At 38.8% G+C, this 25,131-nt stretch overlaps 1 protein-coding gene across 8 annotated transcripts in view; it reads left to right on the top strand.

Annotated features, from left to right (window-relative positions):
* The first annotated feature begins 20,997 nt into the window (after positions 1–20,997).
* The window catches only part of SUPT20H (SPT20 homolog, SAGA complex component), a 46,524-nt gene continuing 42,390 nt past the window's right edge, over positions 20,998–25,131 (top strand). For 7 of the 8 annotated variants that reach the window (XR_005009512.1, XM_036742868.1, XM_036742870.1 and 4 more), the window contains exons 1-2: positions 21,024–21,145; positions 23,817–23,913. Coding sequence is in view for 7 of the 8 variants with exons in the window: in XM_036742868.1 (XP_036598763.1) it covers positions 23,911–23,913 (3 nt within the window). In the remaining variant the exon portion in view is untranslated. Of the gene's footprint in view, positions 21,146–23,816; positions 23,914–25,131 lie in introns of all 8 variants that reach the window. The other variant, XM_036742867.1, reaches the window with a different exon arrangement.

The raw sequence follows: 25,131 nt of genomic DNA, 5'->3' as shown, positions 1-25,131 counted from the left end.
AGAATCTTGATACAATAATACAAGAAAGAATTAAAGAAAACTGTCCTAAAGGATTAGAACAAGGAAGGAAAGTAGAAATGGAAAAAAAATTACCTCAAACACCACTCAAAAGAGATCCTAAGAGGAAAATTCATAGGAATATCATAGTCAAATTCTGAAAGCCCCAGCTCAAGGATAAAATATTAAAAGCAACAAGAAAAAAATCAATTTAAATATGATGATGCCACAATTAGAATCACACAAGACCTAGCAGCAAAGACATTAAAGGACCACAGGTCTTGGAATACTACATATTGAAGAGCAAAAGAACTGGGGCTGTGGCCGAAAATATCATGCCCAGCAAAGTTAAGCATAATCCTGAATGAAAAAAAGGGGACATTTGACCAACTATCAGACTTTCAAGACTTTGTTAAATAAAAAAAAAAACAACCTGAACTTAATAGAAGATTTGACACACAAGAGCCAAGAGAAACATGAGGTACATACCAAAGACTGATTACGAGGGATTCAATAAAGACAGACCATTTACTTTTTATATATGTAAAATGTAAAACATATGTCTAAGATTGTCATTAGTAATTGGGTAGTTCATAAGAAAGATTGGGGTAGACCTGAGAATGATATGATTTCAGAAAGAAAAACCATTTAGGAACAGCTAAAAAGAGTAATTATTTTATACAAATGAGACGCAAGATGAAGAATCGATACAGAGGAATTAGATGCGGAGGAGGGTTGGTAGTTCTGGTAACCTACTTTCATCAGGAATGGGTTTAAGAGGGAACAATACATATATATCTATAACAGTATAAAAGTCTTCTAAATTCAAAAGAAAGAAAACAATAAAGGGATGGGTTTCCTAAGTATAACATCATACCGTCTGCAAAGAGTGATAGTTTTGTTTCCTAATTGCCTAGTCTAGTCTAGTTTTCTTCTCTTATTGCTATAGCTAACATTTCTAGTAAAATACTAAATAACACAGGTGATAATGGGCATCCTTGCTTCACCTAATTGCACTGGAAAGGCTTCTAGCTTATTCCCATTACATATAATGCTTGATGATGGTTTTAGATAAATATTACTTGTCATTTTAAGGTAAGCTCCATTTATGCCTATGCTCTCTAGTGTTTTTAATAGGAACAGGTTCTGTATTTTGTCAAAGGTGTTTTCTGCATCTATTGAGATAATCATATGACTTCTCTTGGTTTTCTTATTGCTATGGTCAATTATGCTGATAGTTTTTCTAATATTGAACCAGCCCTGCTTTGCTGGTATAAATCCCACCTGCTCATAGTGTATGATCCTTGTAATGTATTGCTGTAATCTCTTTGCCAGTATTTTATTTAAATTTTTGCATCAATATGCATTAGGGAAATTGGTCTATAATTTTCCTTCTCTATTTTGGCTCTTCCTGGTTTGGCTATCAGCACTATATTTGTGTCATAAAAGGAATTTGGTAGGACTCTTTCTTTACGTATTTATAATATATATGGTATTTGGATTGTTCTTTAAATATTTGGTAGAATTTGCTTGTGAAGTCATTTGGTTCTGGGGATTTTTTCTTATAAAGTTCATTGGTGGCTTGTTCAATTTCTTTTTGTAAAATTGGATTACTTATGTATTTTATTTCTTCTGTTAATCTGGGTAATTTATATTTTTCATGGATATTCATCCATTTCATTTAGATTGTCAAATTCATTGGCATATAATTGGGTAAAAGAGCTCCTAACGATTGTCTTAATTTCCTCTTCATCGGTGGTGACTTCACCCCTTTCATTCTTGATACTAGTAAGTTGGTTTTCTTCTTTCCTTTTTTTAATCAAATTAACCAATGGCTCATCTATTTTATAGGGGAGGGGGTTTCCCAGAAAACCAGCTTCTAGTTTTATTTACTAGTTTAATTGTTTTCTTACTTTCAATTTTATTAATCTCTCCTTTGATTTTTCAGGATTTTCAATTTGGTGTTTAATTGGAGATTTTTAATTTGTTCTTTTTCTAGCATTGTTCTGCTTTTTCTCTATTTTATTGATATGAACAATTAGAGATATAAATTTTCCCCTAAGAACCACTTTGGCTACATCCCATAAATTCTGGCATGTTGTCTCATTGTTGTAATTTTCTTTAATGAAAGTATCGACTATTTCTATGATTTGTTTCTTTGACCCACTTTTTTTCTAGAATTATATTTCTTAATTTCTAATTAATTTTTAATCTTTCTATTATCCATTATTATTGAATATGATCTGAAAAGGATGCATTTACTATTTCTGCTTTTCTACATTTGGTTGTGAGGTTTATGTGTCTTAATACATGGTCAATTTTTGTGTAGGTACCATGTGCAGCTGAGAAAAAGGTATATTTCTTTCTACTGTCATTCAGTTTTCTCCAGAGAGCTATCATGTCTAACTTTTCCAGAATTTTATTCACCCCCTCGCTTCTTTCTTATTTACTTTTTGGTTAGATTTATCTAGTTCTGAGAGGGGAAAGTTGAAGTCTCCCACTGGTATAGTTTTATTATCTATTTTCTCCTGTAACTCATTAAATTTCTCATTCAAAAATTTGGATGCTATAACATTTGGTTCATATATGTTTAGAGTTGATATGACTTCACTGTCTATGGTACCTTTCAGCAAGATATAGTTTCCTTCTTTGTCTCATTTAATTAGATTTATTTTTGATTTTGCTTTGTCTGAGATCATGATTGCTACCCCTGCTTTCTTTACTTCAGCTGAAGTATAACAGATTCTGCTTCAGCCCCTTACCTTTACCCTGTGTCTATCTCTCTGCTTCAGATGTGTTTCTTGTAAACAACATATTGTAGGATTCTGGTTTTTTATCCATTCTACTGTCTGCTCCTGTTTTATGGGTGAGTTCGTCCCATTCACATTTATAGTTATGATAATTGTGTATTTCCCTCCATGCTGTCTTTTGCTTATACTCTACCTTACCCTCCTTACAAGTGTTTTACTCCTAATCACCACCTTCCCTAATATACCCTCCCTTTTATCAGTCCCCCCTCCCTCTTCTATTATTGCCATTCCTTTTTTAGTTATAGGGTAAGATAGATTTCTATATCCAAATGAGTATGTATATTATTCCCTCCTTGAGCCAATTTTGATGGGAGTAAGATTTAAGCTTTTCCCACCACCCCTTCCCCATCTTCCTCTCTATTATAACAGCTCTTCCCTGCCTCTTTTATATGGGATAATTTACCCCATTCAATCGCCCCCTTCCTTCTTCCAGTGCAATTTGCTTTCTTATACCTTTATTTTGTTTTTTAGGGGTATCACCCCATCAAAGTCACCTTATATCCACACCCTCTGTCTACATACATGCTTTCTAATTGCTCTTATACTAATAAAATTGTTAAGACTTACAAATATTATCTTGCCATATAGAAATATAAACAGTTTAACCTTATTGAATTTCTTATGTTTTCTCCTTCTTGTTTCTTTTTTTTTACTTTTTTACATTGAGTCTTGTATTAGGAGGTTCAGTTTTTTATTCAGCTCTGATCTTTTAATTAGAAATGCTTGAAAGTCTTCTATTTTGTCAAATATCCAATTTTTCCCCTGAAAGACGATATTCAGTTTTGCTGGGTAGGTGATTCTTGGTTATAATACTAATTCCTTTGCCTTCTGGTATATCATATTCCAAGGCTTCTAGTTCTTTAATGTGGAAGCTGTCAAATCCTATGCAATCCCCACTGTAGCTCCACAATATCTGAAGTGTTTCTTTTTGGCTACTTGAAATGCTTTCTACTGGATCTCTGAGCTCTAGAATTCGGCTATATTGTTCCTGGAAGTTTTCATTTTGGATTCTCTTTCAGGTGGCGATCAGTGGATTCTTTCAATTTCTGTTTTGCCCTCTGGTTCTAATATATCAGAGCAGTTTTCTTTGATAATTCCTTGAAAGATGTTGTCTAGGCTATTTTTTCAATTTTCTTCCTTGACCCTAAAGGAGACCCAAAAAATACTGAAGAAAATAACACCTTAAAAATAGACTAACACAAATGGCAAAAGAGCTCCAAAAAGCCGACGAGGAGAAGAATGCCTCAAAAGGCAGAATTAGCCAAATGGAAAAGGAGGTCCAAAAGACAACGGAAGAAAATACCACCTTAAAAATTAGATTGGAGCAAGTGGAAGCTAGTGATTTTATGAGAAATCAAGAAATTATAAAACAGAAGCAAAGGCATGAAAAAATGGAAGACAATGTGAAATATCTCATTGGAAAAACCACTGACCTGGAAGATAGATCCAGGAGAGATAATTTAAAAATTAGTGGACTACTGAAAGCCATGATCAAAAAGAGAGCCTAGACATCATCTTTTAAGAAATTATCAAGGAAAACTACCCTGATATTCTAGAGCCAGAGGGCAAAATAGAAATTGAAAGAATCCACCAATAGCCTCTTAAAAAAGATCCCAAAAAGAAAACTCCTAGGAATATTGTCACCAAATTTCAGTTTCCAGGATTTTAAAGTGAAAATTAAAGAAGTAGAAGAAAATTGGGAAAACAAATGAGAGTGATGCAAGAGAATCATGAAGAAAGAGTCAACAGCATGGGAACAGATATACAAATCCGATGACAGCAAGATTCAATCATTCCCCCTCACCTGCCCCCTCTTCCAGGATTATCTCACATAAAAGTGGCAAAAAAAAGCAGTTCTGTTGGGAGGGAAGAGGGGGCAGGTGAGGGGAAATGATTGAATCTTGCTGTCATTGGATTTGACTTGAGAAGGGAATAACATACACACTCAATTGGGTATCTTACCCTACAGGAAAGTAGGGGGAAGGGAATAAAAAAAGAGCAGATGATAGAAGGGAGCGCAGAGAGGGGGAGGAGGTAATCAGAAGCAAACACGTTTGAAAAGCGACAGGGTCAAGGGAGAAAATTGAATAAAGGGGGAGAAAATAGGGTGGAGGGAAATATAATTAGTCTTTCAAGACATTAGTATTGTGGAAATGTTTTACATAATGATACATGTGTGGCTTATGTTGAATTGCTTGCCTTCTTAGGGAGGGTGGGTGGGAAGGGAAGAGGGGAGAGAATTTGGAACTCAAAGTCTTAAAATCAGATGCTCAAAAGAAAAAATTGTTTTTTCATGCAACTGAGAAATAAGATATATAGGGAAGGGGGCATAGAAATCTATCCTGCCCTACAAGAAAGTAAGGGGAAAGGGAATGGGGGGTGGGGAGTGGGGTGACAGAAGGGAGGGCTGACTGGGGAATGGGGCCATCAGAATACATGCCATCTTGGAGTGGGGGGAGGGCAGAAATGGGAAGAAAATTTGTAATTCAAAATCTTGTTGAAATCAATGTTGAAAACTTAAAATATTAAATAAATAAATATATATCTATTAAAAATTTTTAAAAATAAAAAATAAATAAAATTTTAAACAAAAGTGGGGCCTCCCTGTTCCCCCCACCCATCCCCTGTGGTTTAGGCCTGTTCTGGGAGTGGGGCCTTGCTGTTGGGTTGTTATGGTAACAGAGTTTATAGTAGCTGGCCCTGGAGGAGGGATCTTGTTACTGGTCTGCTGCAGGGGTGGGTCCCTGCTTCTGGGTTACTATGGAAACAGGTCATCTCTGCTGGTAGGCCCCAAGGGTGTGATCTCACTCTTGGCCAGCCCTGGGATGGGGCTTCACTACTCCTCTGTAACGGTGTCAAGGCCTATTCTTTCTAGGACTTCCGGGCAATTTTCCTCAAGGATTTCATGGAAGATACTGCCCAGGCTCTTTTTTTCATCATAGCTTTCAGGTAGACCAATAATTCTTAGATTGTCTCTCCTGAATCTATTTTCCAGGTCAGTTGTTTTTCCAATCAGATATTTCATGTTTTCTTCTATTTTTTCATTCTTTAGATTTTGTTTGACTGATTCTTGATGTCTCATAGAGCCATTAGCTTCTACTTGTCCAATTCTAATTTTTAATGTTTTGTTTTCTTCCTTTATCTTCTCTATCTCCTTTTTCATTTGGTTGATTTTACTTTTCAATGAGACATTTTTTCCATTTATATTCTGATTTTCCTTAACCAATTCCCCGATTTTACCTTTTAAAGATTTGTTTTCCTCACTGAATTTTTTCCCATTTTTTTCTTTTACCTCCCTAATTTGTTTTTTAAAGTCCTCCTTGAATTCTTCCAGGAGCTGTGATGATAAAAGAGCCTGGACAGTATCTTCCATGAAATCCTTAAGGAAAATTGCCTGGAGGTCCTAGAACCAGAGGGTAAAATTATCATCGAAAGAATCCATCAATCACCCCCTGAAAAAGATCCCAAACAGAAAACTCCAAGTAACATTATAGCCAAATTCCAGAACTACCAAGTCAAGGAGAAAATACTGCAAGCAGCTAGGAAGAAACAATTTAAATATCACAGAACTACAGTCAGGATCATGCAGGATCTTTCAGCTTCTACCTTAAATGACACGAGAAATTGGAATCTGATATTCTGAAAGGCAAAGGAGCTTGGACTACAACCAAGAGTCAACTACCCAGCGAAACTCAGCATAATTTTCCAGGCAAGGAGATGGACATTCAATGAAATAAGGGAATTCCAGACCTTCCTGATGAAAAGGCCAGAGCTCAATGGAAAATTTGATCTCCAAACACAAAACTCAAGAGAGACATAAAAAGGTAAATGGGGGGAAAACCCCTAGTTAATCAATAAGGCTAATTAGTTACATCCTGATATAGGAATAATTTGTCACACACACACACACATATATATATATATATATATGTCAATCTTGAGAATTGTATACTTATGATAACTGAAAGGTATATTCATAGACTGTGGGCACCAGTAAAAAATAATCGATATAATGACAAAAAATATAATTGAGATATAAAGGAATGGTTCTGGGAGAAGAGGTAAGGAGGTAGTAGTAAAGGGTAAATTATATCACAAGAAGAGGCACAAAAACATATTGTAGTAGAGGGAAAGAAGGGAGGGAGAAGAGCAGTATTTGAGCTTTACTCTCATCAGATTTGGTCCAAGAAGGAAATAACATACCCTGATAAGTATAGAAATCTAACTTGTCCTACAGGCAGTAGGAGGGGAAAGGGGAGAAAAGGGATGGGGGTGGTCAGAAGGGAGGGAAGAAGTAGCAAGGGGAAAACAGTAAGATAAGGGAGGGGAATCAAGAGGGAGGGTAAACTGAGGAAGGTGGCGGTCAAAAGCAAAACTCTGTTGAGGAGTAGAAGGGGAAAGGGAGAAATAAAAGTATAAACAGGGGGGAAATAGGATGGAGAAAAATACACAGATAGTAATCATAACTGTGAATGTGAATGGGATGAACTCTCCCTTAAAATGGAAGTGCATAGCAGAATGGATTAAAAACCATAATCCTACAATATGCTGTTTATAAGAAACACATTTGAAACAGGGGGATACACACAGGGTAAAGGTAAAAGGCTGGAGAAGAATATATTGTGCTTCAGCTAAAGTAAAAAAAATAAAAAGCAGGGGTGCAATCTTAATCTCAGACAAAGCAAAAGCAAAGATAGATCTAATTAAAAGAGATAAGGAAGGACACTACATCCTGATAAAAGGCACCATAAACAATGAAGCAATATCATTATTTAACACATATGCACCAAGTGGTATAGCAGGCAAATTCTTAGAGGAGAAGTTAAAGGAGTTACAGGAAGAAATTGACAGCAAAACCATACTAGTAGGGGGACCTCAACCTCCCCCTCTCTGAACTTGATAAATCTAACCTCAAAATAAACAAGAAAGAAGTTAAGGAGGTGAATAGAATTTTAGAAAAGGCAGAAATGATAGACCTCTGGAGAAAACTTAACGGGGATAAAAAGGACTATACCTTTTTCTCAGCCATACATGGCACATACTCAAAAACTGACCATGTACTAGGGCATAAAAACCTCACCATCCAGTGCAGAAAGGCAGAAGTAGTCAAAGCATCCTTTTCAGATCATGATGCAATAAAAATGATCTATAACAAAGAACCATGGAAAAATAAGCTAAAAATTAATTGGAAACTAAATAATCTAATACTAAAGAATGAGTAGGCCAAAGAACAAATTATAGAAACAATTAATAACTTCATTCAAGAGAATGACAATAATGAGACAACATACCAAAACTTATGGGATGCAGCAAAAGCAGTTCTTAGAGGAAGTTTTATACCTCTAAATGCTTACATGAATAAAATAGAGAAAAAGGAGATCAACAAATTGGGCATGCAACTGAAAAAGCTAGAAAAAGAACAAATTGAAAATCCCCAATTAAATACCAAATTAGAAATACTGAAAATCAAAAGAGAGGTTAATAAAATTGAAATCAAGAAAACTATTAAATTAATAAATAAAACAAAGAGCTGGTTTTATGAAAAAAACAATAAAATTGATAAACCTTTGGTCAATTTGATTATAAAAAAGAAGAAAATCAAATCACCAGTGTCAAAAATGAAAAGGGTGAATTCACCTCCAATGAAGAGGAAATTAAAACGATAATTAGGAATTATTTTGCCCAATTGTATGTCCATAAATTTGACAACCTTAGGGATATGGATGAATATCTACAAAAGCTTAAATTGCCCAGGTTAACAGAAGAGGAAGCAAAATACCTTAATAACGCCATCTCAGAAAAAAGAAATTGAGCAAGCCATCAATGAACTCCCTAGGAAAAAAATCTCCAGGGCCAGATGGTTTTACATGTGAATTTTATCAAACATTCAAAGAACAATTAATTCCTATACTTTATAGACTATTTGGGGAAATAGGTGAAGAAGGAGTCCTACCAAATTCGTTTTATGACACAAATGTGGTACTAATACCTAAACCAGGAAGAGTCAAAACAGAGAAAGAAAATTACAGACCAATTTCCCTAATGAATATTGATGCAAAAATTTTAAATAAAATATTAGCAAAAAGATTGCAGCAACTTATCATGAGAATAATACACTATGACCAGGTAGGATTTATTCCAGGAATGCAAGGCTGGTTCAATATTAGGAAAAGTATCAGCATAATTGATCATATCAACAACAAAACTAGCAGAAACCATATGATCATCTCAATAGATGCAGAAAAAGCCTTTGACAAAATACAACACCCATTCCTATTGAAAACACTAGAAAGCATAGGAATAAATGGATCCTTCCTTAAAATCATAAATGGCATCTACCTAAAACCATCAACAAGCATTATTTGTAATGGGGATAAGCTAGATGCATTCCCAGTAAGATCAGGGGTGAAACAATGATGTCCATTGTCACCCCTATTATTCAGTTTGGTACTAGAAATGTTAGCTGTAGAAATAAGAGAAGAAAAAGAAATTGAAGGAATTAGAATAGGAAAAGAAGAAACTAAATTATCACTTTTTGCAGATGATATGATGATTTACTTAGAGAATCCTAGAGAATCAAGTAAACAACTACTTGAAATAATAAACAACTTTAGCAAAGTTGCAGGATATAAAATAAACCCACATAAATCCTCAGCATTCCTATACATTACTAACAAAACCCAACAACGAGAGATAGAAAGAGAAATTCCATTTAAAGTTACTGTAGACAAAATATTTGGGAGTCTATCTGCCAAAACAAACTCAGGGCCTACATGAACATAATTATGAAACACTTTTCACAGGAATAAAGTAAGATCTAAATAAATGGAAAAAGATCAGTTGCTCATAGTTAGGCCGAGCTACTATAATAAAAATGACAATTTTACCTAAATTTATCTATTAAGTGCCACACCCATCAAACTACCAAAAAATTATTTTACAAAGCTGGATAAAATAATAACAAAATTCATTTGGAAGAACAAGAGGTCTAGAATATCTAGGGAATTGATGAAAAGAAATGCTAGGGAGGTGGCCTAGCCATACCAGATATTAAACTGTACTGTAAAGCAGCAGTTATCAAAACTACCTGGTACTGGCTAAGAAACAGAGTGGTGGATCAGTGGAATAGGTTAGGTACACAAGACGCAGTAGTCAACGACTATAGCAATCTACTCTTTGATAAACCCAAAGAATCCAGCTTCTGGGCTAAGAATTCACTTTCACAAAAACTGCTGGGAAAATCAGAAAATGGTAGGGCAGAAATGGCATAGACCAATACCTTACACCATATACCAAAATCAAGTCAAAATGGGTTCATGATTTAGGAATGAAGGCTGATACCATAAGCAATTTGGGAGAGCAAGGAATAGTTTACCTATCAGATTTATGGAAAAGCAAAGAACTCATGACACAGCAAGAGATAGAGAGCATTACAAAATGCAAAATGGATAATTTTGATTATGTTAAATTGAAAAGTTTTTTGTATAAAAAAGCCAATACAACAAAGATTAGGAGGGAAGCAGAAAATTGGGAGAAAATCTTTACAACTAGTGTCTCTGACAAAGGCCTTATCTCTAAAATGTACAGGGAACTGAGCCAAATTTATAGGAATACAAGCCATTCCCCAATTGAGAAATGGGCAAGGGATATGAACAGGCAGTTTTCAGAGGAAGAAATTAAAGATATCTATAGGCATATGAAAAAATGCTCTAAATCACTACTGATTAGAGAAATGCAAATCAAAACAACTCTTATGTACCATATCTCTCCTGTCAGGAAAATGATAAATAATAGAGAGGATGTGGGAAAATTGGAACACTGTTACACTGCTGGTGGAGTTGTGTACTAATCCAGCCCTTGGGGAGAGCAATTTGGAACTATGCCCAAAGGGCTATAAAAATGTTTATACTCTTTGACCCAGCAATACCACTTCTAGGGTTGTATCCCAAAGAGAGCACACAAGTGGGAAAAGGACCCATATGCACAAAAATATTTCTATTGGCTCTTTTTGTAGTAGCAAAGTATTAGAAATCAAGGGGACACCCCTCAATTGGGGAATGGCTGAACAAGTTGTGGCATATGAATGTAATGGAATACTATGTGCTATAAGAAATGGGGAAGATACGGACTTCATAATAACCTGGAAAAATCTACACGATACAATGCTGAGTGAGCAGAGCAGATCCAGGAGAACATTATACACAACCACAGATATATGGATTCTGTGATGACTAACTTTGATAGACTTAGCTCTTCTCAGCAATACAAGGTTCAAAGACAACTCCAAAGGACTCATAAGGGAGAGCGATATCTACATCCAGAGAAAGAACTATGGAGACAATGCAGATTGAGGCAAACTGTTTGCTCTCCTTTTTTTGTTTGTTTGTTTTTTCTCTCTTTTGTTTTTGGGTTTTTTTGTTTTGTTTCTTCTTTCTCATGATTCAATCTATTGGTAATAATTCTTTTTTACAACTTGACTATTGTGTAAATAAGTTCAATGTGAAGTTATATGTAGAAAACATATCAAATTCCATGCTGTCTTGGGGGTATGGGGGGAAGAAAATCTGGAAACAATACCTACCTCTGTGCCTGCTGTATCTTCAAAGCAAATACTCCTTTGTAAAAGTTCATAGATGTAAATAGCTGGAATGTAATTGGGGTGCTAGTGGGGGGAGGCAACAATAGGAAATACACCAGAATGGGTGTTTAAGTCACTAGTATTAGAGAAAGATACTCCCTAATTCCTCAGAGGTATCTGTAGAACCCCAAGGGGAGAGGTAGCCAGCCTTGCTCTTAGAGTGAGACTAGCAATCACTACATTTATGGATGTCTGCAGTACAGAGTCTAAGAGAACAATAAAAGGATATCTTTCTTAGTCTTACAAACTTTTCTGTAATAGGTTTAGCAATCTATTAACACTTTTCCAATACATAGATTAGCTCTCTTGCTTCCCAGAGGTAAATTTTATGATGCATCCTCCTCCTCCTCCTCCTCCTCCTCATCATCATCATATAGAGCACTGTCACTGGAATCAAGAAGATCTGAATTCAAATCCAGCCTCAGATACTGACTAGTTGAGTGACCCCAAGCAAGTCACTTAACCTCTGTTTGCTTCGGTTTCCTCATCTATAAAATGGGAATAAAAATAGCATCTCCCAGGGCTGATGTGAGGATCAAATGAAAAAAATAATTGTAAAATATTTAGCCCAGGGCTTAGCGCATAGTAAGTGCTATATAAATGTTAACTATTATTATTACTAATAATAATCACTACTATTGGTACATGGTATCCCAAAAGTCTTAGTGACAGTTTAAGCTACTAAAGCTTAAGGTTTGCAAAGCAGTTTACAGATAATTTGATCCTATTTGATTTATGTGATGGTAAAGATGTAATAGCAATTTTGCTGTAACTTCACCTAAAGAATTGACCCTACATCTTAAAAGAGGTATTTTCTCCTTAGAAAACCATTCAGTCTTCATGTAGTACTTATGAGGTAAAGAATGTTTTTCTCTAAATAAGATTCAAATTACTCCTTCTTGAAAAAAAACTATTATCTCTAAAAGTACTGAAATTTTAATTAAGTTTTTTAATAATGCTGTTTACATAGGCATATTTTCTAAGTCTTATCCTTAAAGACCAAAAAGAAGCACATATTTAAGTAGTTTGGGCTGGCAAAACTTACCCCCAAGATGAGACAAAATGTAAATACTACACAGTAAAACAATGTGCCAAGCCTAAAAAAGGAAGCCAAAGAGAATAAGAATGGTCTAGAAAATAAATTAATTTCCCATATAGGCAATGACAAAAGTTCAAAACTCTATACAAAAGATAGCCTTTATCTGATGTTCACCCTGAAAAGTAACCACATATGTCCATTTTTTCCAGTTTTAAGTACAAGGACATTTAGCTTATTAAATTATCATTAGAGTAACAGAGCACATGGCAAAAGCTCTAAATATATTTTAAACATCTTATTATTCCTAGTTTTCAAAGTATTTTTCAATAACATGACAAATCTTAAATCCCAATACTTACATTATTTTTCTAAAGTTATACTTGGTAATTAAAGTCTTTTGCTGTCTGTCTCTAGCCTACATTTCCTTGCTGATTATACATGATTACATCTCTCTCATGCATTCCACATTCCATCCAAACTGGACTTGGTGTTTCCCATAGAATAGTGGGTTCTCAGACTTTTTGATTTCTGGACCATTTTATATTTTTTTTAAATTGGAAGTTTATTTTCTCAAATTTTTACCAATTTCATTTTTACATCATTTTAAAACATTTATTATATATTTATTCTTAACATTTGAAAAAAATTGAGTTCCTAATTCTGGCCCTTCCCCCACCTACTGAAAAAGCAAGCCATATGATACTCATTATATGTGTGAAATCATGCAAAACACATCCCCTTTACACTCTCAGAAATTACTGAAGACCTCAAAGAGGCTTTATATTTATGTTTATATGAACTATGTTTATGTTTACCACATCAAAAAATAAAATTTTAAAATTATGAAAAGAGTTTTGATATCATAGACTCCCTAAAAGGATTTCAGGAACCCCCGAGGGTCTCCAGACCACACTTTGAGAAATGCGAAGGGAATACCACTATAATTGGCCAGGAAGTGTTCATCACACATTTGCTTGAAGACCTCCAAATGGGGGAACCTACCACGCCCCTAGATGGTCCATCCCACTTGGGGATGTCTCTAATTGTGAAGTTTTCTTCCTGATATCAAGCCTAAATTGGCCTCTTTGCAACTTGTACTTTTTGCTATGCTCTGCCCACTGGGACCAAACAGGAAAAAAAAAGTCTGATCCCTTCTCCATGTGACAGACCTTAAAGTACTTGAAAACAAGTTTTTTGTTGTTGTTAGTCCTTCATACTCTAAGAGGACCAATGATATCATGATGTTGAGGTCAAGATACAGTATATTCGACTGTGGCTGGTTAATCCAATAGGAGCATGGAAGGCTCTACCACAGGTCAGGCATAAATAGATCTGAACATTTGGGATGGAATGTCTTTAGATTTGTTCATTTCATGTTTCCTTTGTGCTGCTTCAATTCTGCTTTGCTCATGGAAAGATATGCCAGCATCTCTCATGTCTTACAATTGATACTAAAGCTCTGCAGAGAGACCTTGAGAGTGTCCTTCTTCTGCTGCTTCTGACCTCAGAGTACCTGCCTTGTAAACTCTCCATAAAATAGTTTCTTATGTAAATGTACGTTTGGCATTTAGGTTACATGGCCAGCCCATTAGAGTGTCACTCTCAGCAGTAGAGTTTGAATGCTTGGCAGTTCAGCTCAAGAAAGGACCTCAGCATCTGGTATCTTATCTTGGCAAGTGGTCTTCAGAATCTTCCCAAGACAGTTGAAATGGAAGCAATTCCATTTCCTGCCATGGTGCTGGTATACTGTCCAGATTTCATAGGCATACAACCAGAAAGTCAGTACGATAGTTCTATAGACCTTCAGTTTGGTTTGTAGCCTAATACCTTTTTTCTCCCACACTTTCTTTCAGAGCCTCCCAAACACTGAGCTAGCTCTGGCAATGTGAGCATCAACCTCACCATCAACCACATCCATGGAAAGTATGCTACCAAGATAAGTGAACCTATCCACAGTATTTCTCCATTTGCTATATGGTTCCACATAAGGATGGTATGGTGGAAGGATGGCTGGTGGAAAGCTTCTGTTTTCTTAGTGTTGATTGTTAGGCCAAAATTAGCACAAGTGGTAGAGAAGTGATCGATATTCTGTTATATCTCAGCTTCAGAGGCTGAAGCAAGTATACAATCATCTTCTAACCAACTCTCCCTCCACTTTAGTTCACCTGACCAAAGCCTTTGATATTGTATGTCATGAGGACTTGTGGAAGATCATAGTGAAATTTGGTTACCCAGAGAAGTTCATCAGCACTGTATTCCAGTTTCATGATGGTATATTTGCATGGGTTCTGGATGAAGGATGATGTTCTTATACTTTCCCAGTCACCAATGGAGTAAATAAGAGCTACATGCTTGTTCCAATGCTTTTCAGCACGATATTTTCTGAGACGTAATCAGACGCCTTCAACAAGGATGAAAACAGCATCAAGGTCAGCTACTGCACTGATGGCAAATTATTTAATTTGAAAAAGCTACAAGCTAAGACTAAAGTAGAGGGAGAGTTGGTATTCGACCTTTTTTGTTTTGTTTTTTTTAAAACAGCTATTACGTAGTCAGATGAGAACTAGGAAAAGGTTATTGTTTTAGACAATTGGTTGCCCTAACAAAGATCAATTTCAGTAGAATGATTGAGATGGAAACCAATGAAGTGAATAAGTAGTAAGGCAGTGGAGGAAGGGAATACAGACTACTCTTTCTAGAATTTGGTGGTCAAGGGAAAAAGAGCAATGTCAGAGGCAGGACTTTTACCTAGGCCTTTTTGATTCCAAGGCCTGCACTCCATGTCTTCTCTGTGGCTGAAGTTGTGGAACTGAAATATATAGCCAAAAGAGAGAGGGTAAAGAGGAGGAAAAGGACAGACTCTTGAGAAACATCATCATTAGAAGGTCAGTAAGAAGATGAAAATCCAATGAAGCAAAACGAAAAGTAACTATTAGAAAGAATCCTAGGGAAGATAAGGTATCAAGTAGAAGGAATCAGTTAATTTGATCAGAAGCTTCAGAGAGATCAAAGAGAATAAGGACTAAAAACAGATATTAGATTTAGCCACTAGAAATTCAACAGTGACTTTTGAGAAAGCAGTTTCAGTAGAGTCGTGGAGTAGCAAGCTAAATACTGGGTAATGAGTAAGTAGAGGTATTGGATAGAGACAAATTTTTTCAAGTTTAGTATTGAAGGCCTATTTTAGCTCAAACAATGGTCAGCTGCTTCATCTTATAGATACAAGACACCACCAACAACACACTGAACAAGAATCTCTAAATGACCATTAACCTTTTTACTATACTTATAGCATACTTTAATATCGAGATACTGGTTCAACAATCAATTGAACTTTGGAATCAATTCTGAGACGTAGCAGGCGCTGGAATAGGATGGTCGAACATCAGAGAAGGTGCTGTACTCTGTGAGCAAGGCAGAATTGCAGTAGTTCAAAAGAAACATGTGATGTGCAAATGTAGAGACTACACTCCAAATGTTCATAAGGACTCTTTGTCCCCAACCTATGGTAGAGCCTTCCAAGCTTGTATTAGTCTCATCAGCCATAGTCAGACACACTGTACCTTGACCCCAACATAGTGATGTCATTTTGGTCCTTTTCAACAGAGTTAAATGTTAGGTCAGAAATTCTGGCAATGAACAAATTTAATGGCACCGTGCTTTGCCCACGCCCCTACCCCACCCCAGCCACTGGTCATGAACTCCTGGGAAGTGAGGAAGCCTAGCATACTCAGAGATGGGACTTTTTACAAAACTGGAGAAAGATGGGAACCTGTCTTTGGAGCTGTAATACAAAGCAGTCTTCTCTCTCTTCTTTTGCCCTGCACATACCCACCAATGCAATAAAGGCCTGGAGGGCCGTTGCAGTTCACATCTCAGCCTCCTGAAGATTTGCTCAGGTGTTTGTATTGTTAATGCGATGGGAAGATCTTTCCCATCCATCAATAGGCCCATCTGACATGCTTGAGTCACGGCGAGCCTGTGGTGAGAGGAGCTTGCCCAAGAAGTAGAGCAGGAAGTTGGAGTGAGTCAGAGCTGGGAGAGAAACAGTGGGAGTTGGAGCTTGGAGAGAGGAGGCAGAGAGAGCAGAGCAGCTGGTGTGAGTCAGAGAGGGGGTGATTCTGCTTAAGGGAGTCTGCTTGTGGGAAGGCTGGGGGATGGTGGTGCCCCCTGCTTTGATAATGTGTATAGATTTTTTTTGTTGCTATGATGGATTTGGCTTTCTGGTGTTGGAATAAATGTCTTGGTTTCATCTTCAATGAACAGACTCTGTCATATCTTGTGATTCAAACCTGGGAATTCTCCTTCATACTCATAGCAGCCGCTGTGGGGTATCGCATTGACAATATAGGGTTAAAAATATCCTTCAATAATTCTCATTCAGACTTGGAGGTAGAAGGTCTTTGACTAATTAATCCTGCCCTATCATTCAGTGGATGTCACAGGAAAATGTTGTTAACAGAAGTGATGAGGTGTTTTATGATAATGAGAGGGTAGTTTTTGTTGTTGTTCAGTCATTGCAGTCATGTCCATGACCCCATCTGGATTTTGGAGGGATATCTTTTGGTCAAAAATACTTGAGTGGTTTGCTATTTCCTTCTTATTTTATAGATGAGGAAACTGAGGCAAACAGGATTAAGTGAATTGCCCAGGGTCTCACAATTAGTATTTGAGGCCAGATATGAGCTCACAAAGATGAGTCTTCCTGACTCAAGCCCAGCTTTCTAACCACTAAACCACCTAGTTCCCAATATAATGAAGTGTTAAACTAACTTTAAAACCCATCTATACCCTTTGTTTCCTTACACAAAATATAAAAAACATTTCTCCAGTTGAATTAAAAAGGAAGCTTGGGATTGGCTAGCTGGAAATTAGCCATGCCCTAAGAGGCTAAGCCTATCAGTCCTGAATGAAATGAATAAATGAAAAAGCATTTACTTACTAGGTGCCAGGCACTATACTAAGCAACAAAAATACAAATTGAAAAATTGAGATAGTCCCTGCTGTCAAGTATCTAACACTAATTAGAGGAGACAACACATAAAATAAACTGACTCTCTGAGTACTCTTCAATCCAGTGACACAGGCCTTCTGGCAGTTCCACCAATAAAACACTCAATCTCTCAGCTCTGAGCATTTCTCTGGTTATCACCCTTGCCTAGGGGGCCATCTCCAGTCATCCTGATGTATATCTTGCCACTGGACCCAGATGGCTCTGGAGAAGAAAGTGAGGCTCTGACCTTGTACAGCCCTCCCTCCCTTAAATGCAATCCACTTGAAAGTCATACCATCAGCTTTCTGATGTCATAGTCCTCTTCAAGAATGAAGGACAAATAAAACCCATGCCTAGAACACTCTCCTTCCTTCACTTGGACTACTGACATCCCTGGCTTTCTTCAAATTCCAAATAAAATCACATCTTTTACTAGAAGCCTTCCTCAATCCCTCTTAATTCTAAAGTTTTTATTAATTCATTCCTATTTATCTTATATTTAGCTTGATTTGTATAGATATTTTTTGCACATGGTAGGAGCTTAAAAAAAAATCAATGGATTGCTTGATCCTTGTAAGCCAAAAAAAAAAAAAAATTAAAACTGAAGTGGGAGAGACTGAGAAGATCTGTAACTTCCCTTCTAGCTCAATCTATAACTCTTTGTAAATTCTGGATATATAGGTTAACAACAGTCAGAGTGAGTATATCATTTCATATCATACCTTAGCTCACTAGCCCCTCAACTTTCAAGGGTAATAAAGTATAGCTCAAGGGCCTAAAATTGGTACCTGTGGAGCCCTATCCAACTCCTTACAAATTTGAGGGTCTTTAACCTAAACAGAGGGATGGGGAGTCAACTCATCTCATTTATGTGGCTTGATAAAAGCTAGCAGTTTTCATTTGCTCTGCTGTAACCAATCATTACCATCTGCTTCCAGATAGAACTCTCTCTCCTCTTGCTAGCTCCAATGGAGTACTGGAAGAATTCCCATCATATCCCAGCCCTGGCTGGGTTTCCAAATTGTCTCAGGTTGTAATCTTTCTTCTGATCATAAAGAGCAGAAGGAACAATCTTTCTTCCTAGTTTACTCAAGTCCTTCCAAAACAATTCAACAGGCATTCATTTAGGCATCTACTTTTGCAAAGCACTGTGCTAAGCTGAGATAGTAATATAAAAAACAAACACGTCCATACACACACACACACACACACACACAGACCCTAAAGGAGCACATTTTCTACTGGGGAATGGTATAACATATAAACATATAATCAAATATAACATAATTTGAGGAAGGTAAGAACACTAGGGATGGGAAAATCAGGATAGGATTTGCCTAAGTAGTACCTGAGCAGAGACTTGAAGAAAGCTATAGATTCTAAGAGGCAGAGATGTATATTGTGTTGCAGGCTGGCCTATGCAAAGAAAGGATATGGGATGCTGAGTTAGAGGAATAGCTAGGACAACTAAGAGTCCATCAAAGGAGAAACATGAAACACACCAGGCTGAGAAGATGGCATTTTGTTTAGGCAGATAGGTGATGCAGCGAGCGCACAGAAGGGAATTCTTCAGACAGTTGTTGTTAGGTTGAGTCTGACTCTATCACCCCCTTTTGGGGTTTTCTTGGCAAAGATACTGGGATGGTTTACCCTTTCCTTCTCCAGCTCATTTTACAGAGGAGGAAACTGAGGCAAACAGTTAAGTGACTTGCCCAGTGTCTGGGCAAGTATCTGAGGTTGGATTTGAACTCAGGAAGATGAGTCATCCTCCTGACTCATGTCCAGTTCTCTGTCCAGCTGAGCCACCTAACTGCCCCAGTTCTGACAGTTACTAGCTGTATAATCTTGGGCAAGTTAATTAACTTGTCTGCCTCGGTTCTGCATCTGTAAAATGGAGATAATAAAAGCACCTACCTGCTAGATATTTTATTTGTAAAAAGGGCTTAGCATAGTGCCTGGCAAATAATAAGCACTATATAAATGTGAGCTATCATCATCATCAGTGTTATCATTATCCTCAGTTCAAGATTCCCCCTCTGACCCTTACTATGTGTGTGACCTGTCACTTAATTTATCTGGGCCTCACTTGCAAAATAAGGGTTAGGCTACAAGAGCTCTGAGGTTTCTTCTACATCTAAGATCCTTGAGTAGAGGCATGAGATGCTCCTTCTCTTGAACTCTCATCTGAAGGAGGAGCCCCAAGATGAACTCTTAACTTTCCTTCCAGCTCTAACAACGTATAAAACTTTGAAAATTCAAGTCATGTAGGTAAAGAATAGATAAAGTAAGTACAACACAGTTTAGTTCTCTGCTAACTATAATCCGGTATGGAGAGCTCCCTGGAAGATCTGATCTCATCAGTGGAAATGACATTAAAGACAAAGGCTTACCATCTGCTTGCTGCTGCACCGTAAGGAAATCGTCCAAATGTGTTAGTTCGGAGATTGTCTTTTCTATTCGTATTCCCAGAACTTAGCACAGTGCTTTGCATATCATAAGCATTTAATAAATGCTTCATTCATTCAATTTTTGGCAAAACTCGGCAACTGTTTGCTAAGACAGTTGGGTGGTTCATCACATCTAAACAGACTTGGAGCCAGGAAGACCCGAATTTGAATTCTGCCTTAATAGCTCTGTGACCAGGGGTGTCTTTCAGCCTCAGTTTCCCCTTAAGTCACGGAACCGCTCTCAGACTGTTAATCTCTGTAAAATCAAGATAATACTAGAGTTACCTCACGGAATTGTCGTGAGGCTCAAAGTAGTTCATATACATGAGAGCACTTGGCAAAATATAAACGGCTATGTAAATGCCCACTATCATTATTTCTTGTTGTAAATAACTAACAATTCTCCCCTATCAGAACGTGAGCTCTTTGAGGGAAGGGACCTTCATGTTTGTTTTGCCTTTCTTGGTATCCCCAGTGATCAGCTTACCTCGGTGCCAAATAAAGAGTAGGTGTTTAATAAAAGCTTGTTGATTGGATTGATTGATTGATTGAGTTGCCAGAAAGCGACAACTTCTGCAAACTCTACTAAGGTTCTGCTACTTTGGAATACAACGTTCCAAGTGGAGCGCACGAAGGAAGTCGCCGGAGGTGGTTTTAGTTAAGCTTGATGGATTCAGGGCGACAAAGGCGAGACTGGGAAACTTTTTTTAATTACTCAGGTGGGCTCAGAAATGGGAATACGAGTGCAGGGCGACCTAGAGAGAGTCTGATGCGGGACAGACGCGGGGTGGGGCAGGGCAGGCCGCATGCCCCTAAGGGCCCCAGGAAAGAGAAGAGACTGTTGGGAGGAGCAAAGAACGAGGTCGCGGGCGCCCGCCACCGCAGTACTGGCGTCGGGCCTACCGCCCTCTCCCGCGCTCCTCTCCCGCACTCAGGCCCCCCAGGCCGGGCCCGCCCCCGGCTCCTCCCCTTCCGCCGCCACCGTGAAGGAGCCGAGCAGGGCCCGGCCGAATCGGAAGCGCCGAGACCGGAACAGGCCGCCGGCCAGGCGGGCGGCAGGGAGGGAGGGAGCTGAGTGCGCTCGGCGGGGCCGGGCCGGGCAGGGCTGGGCCGGGGGGAGCCGCCGGCTCACTCGCTGTGTGGATCGTCCTGCTAAGGCCGGAGCTGGTGGCGCCGTCATGAGGCCAAGCGCCCCAGCCGCCGCCGCCGCCGCAGGGGCAGGTAGGGAGCGGGCGGGCAGGAGGCGGAGGGTGTGGCGGGCGGCGGGGGCCTGGCCCGGCCCTGCCTCCGCGATCGGCCTGGCCTGGCTGGGCCCCACTGTGGTTACTCGCCGGCGCTTTGGCCGACCGTCATCCCTGCCGGGGCCGGGGACGGGAGGGGGGGCGTGGAGGGGGGAGAGCCATCTCCACTCCCTCCCCCGACCCCGGCGAGTGTGGGGGCGGGGGCTGGGGTCGCGAGTCCCCCCACCCCCGCCCCGCCTCGCCTCGCCTCGGCGTCCACTGGGGAACGCCGGTACCCCCGCCTCCGGCCTCCTGCTGGGGCTGCCTCTGGCCCAGCTTCCCGGTTACAGGTATTTTCCGTAGACCTGGCCCGGATTTTGTACCTGGCGGTGGCCCGGCTCCTTCCCGTCCGCCGGCGCCGTATCCCTGCCCGAGGCCCCCGGGGCCTAATGGGAGAGTTTGTTTTAAAAAGATGGTCACTTGTGCTGCACTTGTGTGGAGTGATGTGGGCAACGCAGGGGACCCATCCCCAAGTCCATAAGTGGGCGTCATCCAAAGACACTTAGGAACAAGGATCCTAGTACTGGAAGGGACCTCCGAGGCCGTCTAGGCCAAATCCCTCCATTTGCAAATTAGGAAGCTCAGGTCCCTGGAGCTTGAGACTTGTTCGTGAGCACACGAGCCCCTGCCTTGGCATGTATATATGTACCTATATCCTCCGACTCCAGAATCAGTGGCCTTTCCTTTCCGCTCTTCTACTACTTGGAAATGATTTGGCCTAGACGCCTACCTTTAGGTGAATTATGTATGAATAATCTCAGTAAACTGCCCAGGTAGTAGGAACTAGAACAGAGACGGTGCATCATAAATGCTAGTTATCCTCTCAACCCAGTCAGTTGCCTAAGGGATACTTTTCTATTATTTTTTCTGCTACATGCAACTTACTGAAAAAGTCCTAGGTGAGAATTCTCTTCCAAGGTTTTCCAAATGAGGATGAGTAGCAAAGTGCCATCTTGAGTAAGCATGAAACAAAAATCAAGTAGGAAGTCAGGTGACATAAGAACCTAGGAATCTAGGGAAGTATCACCGAAGCCATAGGAGGGTAATTAATTAAATTTCTTGCTTGACCACCAAATTAGTTTGACTTCTGGAATATACTTAAGCTACATAGATAAGAAGAGAGGAGGGTTAGGTGCTTTTGGTAAATAGTGTTATCAGCCTATATAGTTACATCCCTCAAAGTGATTTTTAAAGTTGCAAAAATTCACCCAATCCTTGTAATTTATTTCAAGTTGAATTTTACAGAAATCAATCTTGTTTATATTTAAAATAAAATCCATTCAATCACAAACTTTTGACTCTGTGGTCAGCCTCTCATCCTACCTGTATTTAATTTATAAGTTGGTTAAATCACAGGATTAAAGAGTTCCATTTTCAGGTTTTCAGGACCATTAATTAGCTATATGGCAGAAAATTATACCACTGGATTTGGAATCAGAAGACCAGTGTTTGAATCCTGGTTCTGCTCTTTGTTTCCAGTGTGAGGTAGGCAAGTCAGAGCCTCAGTTTCTTCATCTCTAAAATCAGTAGACAAGTATTTATTAAGCACGTACTACTGTGTGCCTCCAGCATACCTCTGAGGGTTATTGTGAGAATCAAATGAGATCATAATTTCCTAAATTTCTTAGCATGGTATCTGGCACATAGTAGGCACATCATGAATGCTCAGCCTTCCCACCCCTATGTGCCATACACTGCTGGCAATACACAATTAAAATACGTCTCTTTAAGAAACTTACATCCCATCTTGAATGAAGAGGTTTCTTCCTTTGAGGTTCCTTCAAACTCAAAACCCAGAGCCACAAATTGTACCCTTAGCTCAATAAGCTAACTGTACATTAGTGGTCACATGGAGCCATGGAAAAAATTTGTATGGATTAATAACTAACATAGCTCCTTAAAGTTTAGTCTCATCTGATGTACATAAGAACCCTGTGAGGTAGATGCTATTACTATCCTTATTTTATAGATGAGAAAACTCGAGCCAACAGGGTTAAGTCTTGTCAATGTTTTAGGGTCACACAGCTGGTAAGTAAATAAAATTTGAACTCAGGTCACAAACCCTAGGTCCAGTGTACTGTCCACTGTGAAACCTAGCTGCCACAGGAGAATAGCAAAATATATTCCTTTTGTTGGGGGGGAGGGGGAGACTTTATACTAAAAGTTCATTGAAACTGATAGAGTTTTTCATCCTACTTTACACAAGTGTTTCATGAGCATTGAAACTGATGTCTTAAGAGAATAACTAGCCCATAAGAGATTATGAAAAAGGTTTACTTTGAGAGTAGAAGAAGGTAATGTTTAATAATTTATTCAATTATATTCTTTCAGAGAATGAAGCCTTTGGAAACTACGAGTGTTTGATGATACAATATGCAAACTGAATGTGTCTACTCAGTGTTACTAATTTTACTTTGCAGAAATGATTTAAAGATTTTGTATGGAAGTTCTAGAAAGTGCTTTTTTAGTATTCATGCAGGATGCTGAAAAATATGAAGATCACTGTGTCACAAATAATTTGTCAGGTTAGCCACTGAATACTTTTGTTTCACTTCCTTGACCACCTTCTGTTCATAAAGTTTTTGTTTTGTTTTGTTTTTTTACTCCAACAGTACTTTAAATTGATCTTGGACGTGATTGTCACCACACTTCATCAACGCACATAAATTATTTTCTTCTCCTGTTGGATAATTTTTTTATACTACAATGGTAAGTTGCATCTTTTGAGGTAAGAGGTCTGGACCAGTGATTTTATTGGTTTAGGGAACACTCCCCTCTCCCCTCCTCTGCCCCCGTAAAGAAATTTCCTCTGCTAGACAGACCTCTTCTGAAACGTATAGCCTCTCGGAGGATTGCCTGGGGCACCAAGAGGTTAAAAGAGTTGTCTAGAGTCACACAGCCACTCTTTTTCACAGGTTCAGACTTAAGCTCAAGTGTTCAGACACAGAGACCAGGTTTTTATCCCCAACTCATATGCCTCTCACAGTGAATTTTGAAGCATCTAGATGACACAGAAAATTGGGCACTGGATGGACCTGGAGTCAGAAAGACTTGAGTTCAAATCTTGGCTCAAGATGCTACCTGTTTAATGCTGGGCAAGTCATTTAACCTGTCTGCCTATAAAATAGAGATAACAGCATTTACCTTGTTGTCAGGATAAAATCAGTCCATAAATATTTATTAAGTGACTACTATGAGCCAGGCACTATGCTAATCGGTGGGGATAGAAAAAGAGTCAAAAAAACAATCTCTTCCCTCAAGGAGCTCACAAGGGGAGAGACAACAGGCAGACAGATATGTACAAACAAGCTATATGCAGGATAAATAAGAAATGATTAAAAGAAGGAAGACACCGAAACTAAGAAGGGTTGGGAAAGACTTTCTGAAGGAGGTAAACTTTTAGTTGGGACTTCAAAGAAGGCAGAGATGAGGAGAGAGTTCCAGGCATGGAATACAGTCAGCAAAAATACCCAGAGCTAAGAGATGAAATGTCTTGTTCATGGAAGAACCAGGAAACACTGTAAGTCAGTAAGGTAGAAGAAGACTGGAAAGGTAGGAAGGGGCTAGGTTACCAAGGACTCTGAGTGCCACACTTAGTGTTTTGTATTTGATCCTGGAGTTTTATTTGGGGGGGGGGGGTAACCTGATCAGATGTGCATTTTAGGGCAATCACTTTCATGGCTGAATGGAGGATGAATTGGAGTGGGGAGAAACTTGAGGCAGTCACACCCACCCATAGGCTGTTGCAGTAATGGAAGACTTCAGGTAATAAGGGCCTGTACTAAAGTGGTGACAATGTCAGAGAGAAGGGGGCATGTTGGAGAGATGTTGCTGAGGTGAAATCAACAGGCCTTGGCAACAGATTGAATATGGGAGGGCAAGAGATAGTGAAGAATCCAGGATGACTTAGTTGTGAGCCTGAGGGAC

This window comes from Trichosurus vulpecula, chromosome 2, assembly GCF_011100635.1.
Source record: "Trichosurus vulpecula isolate mTriVul1 chromosome 2, mTriVul1.pri, whole genome shotgun sequence".
NCBI lineage: Eukaryota > Metazoa > Chordata > Mammalia > Diprotodontia > Phalangeridae > Trichosurus > Trichosurus vulpecula.
Note: the sequence above shows the minus strand (reverse complement) of the source record. Positions and strands in the feature narration are given on the sequence as shown.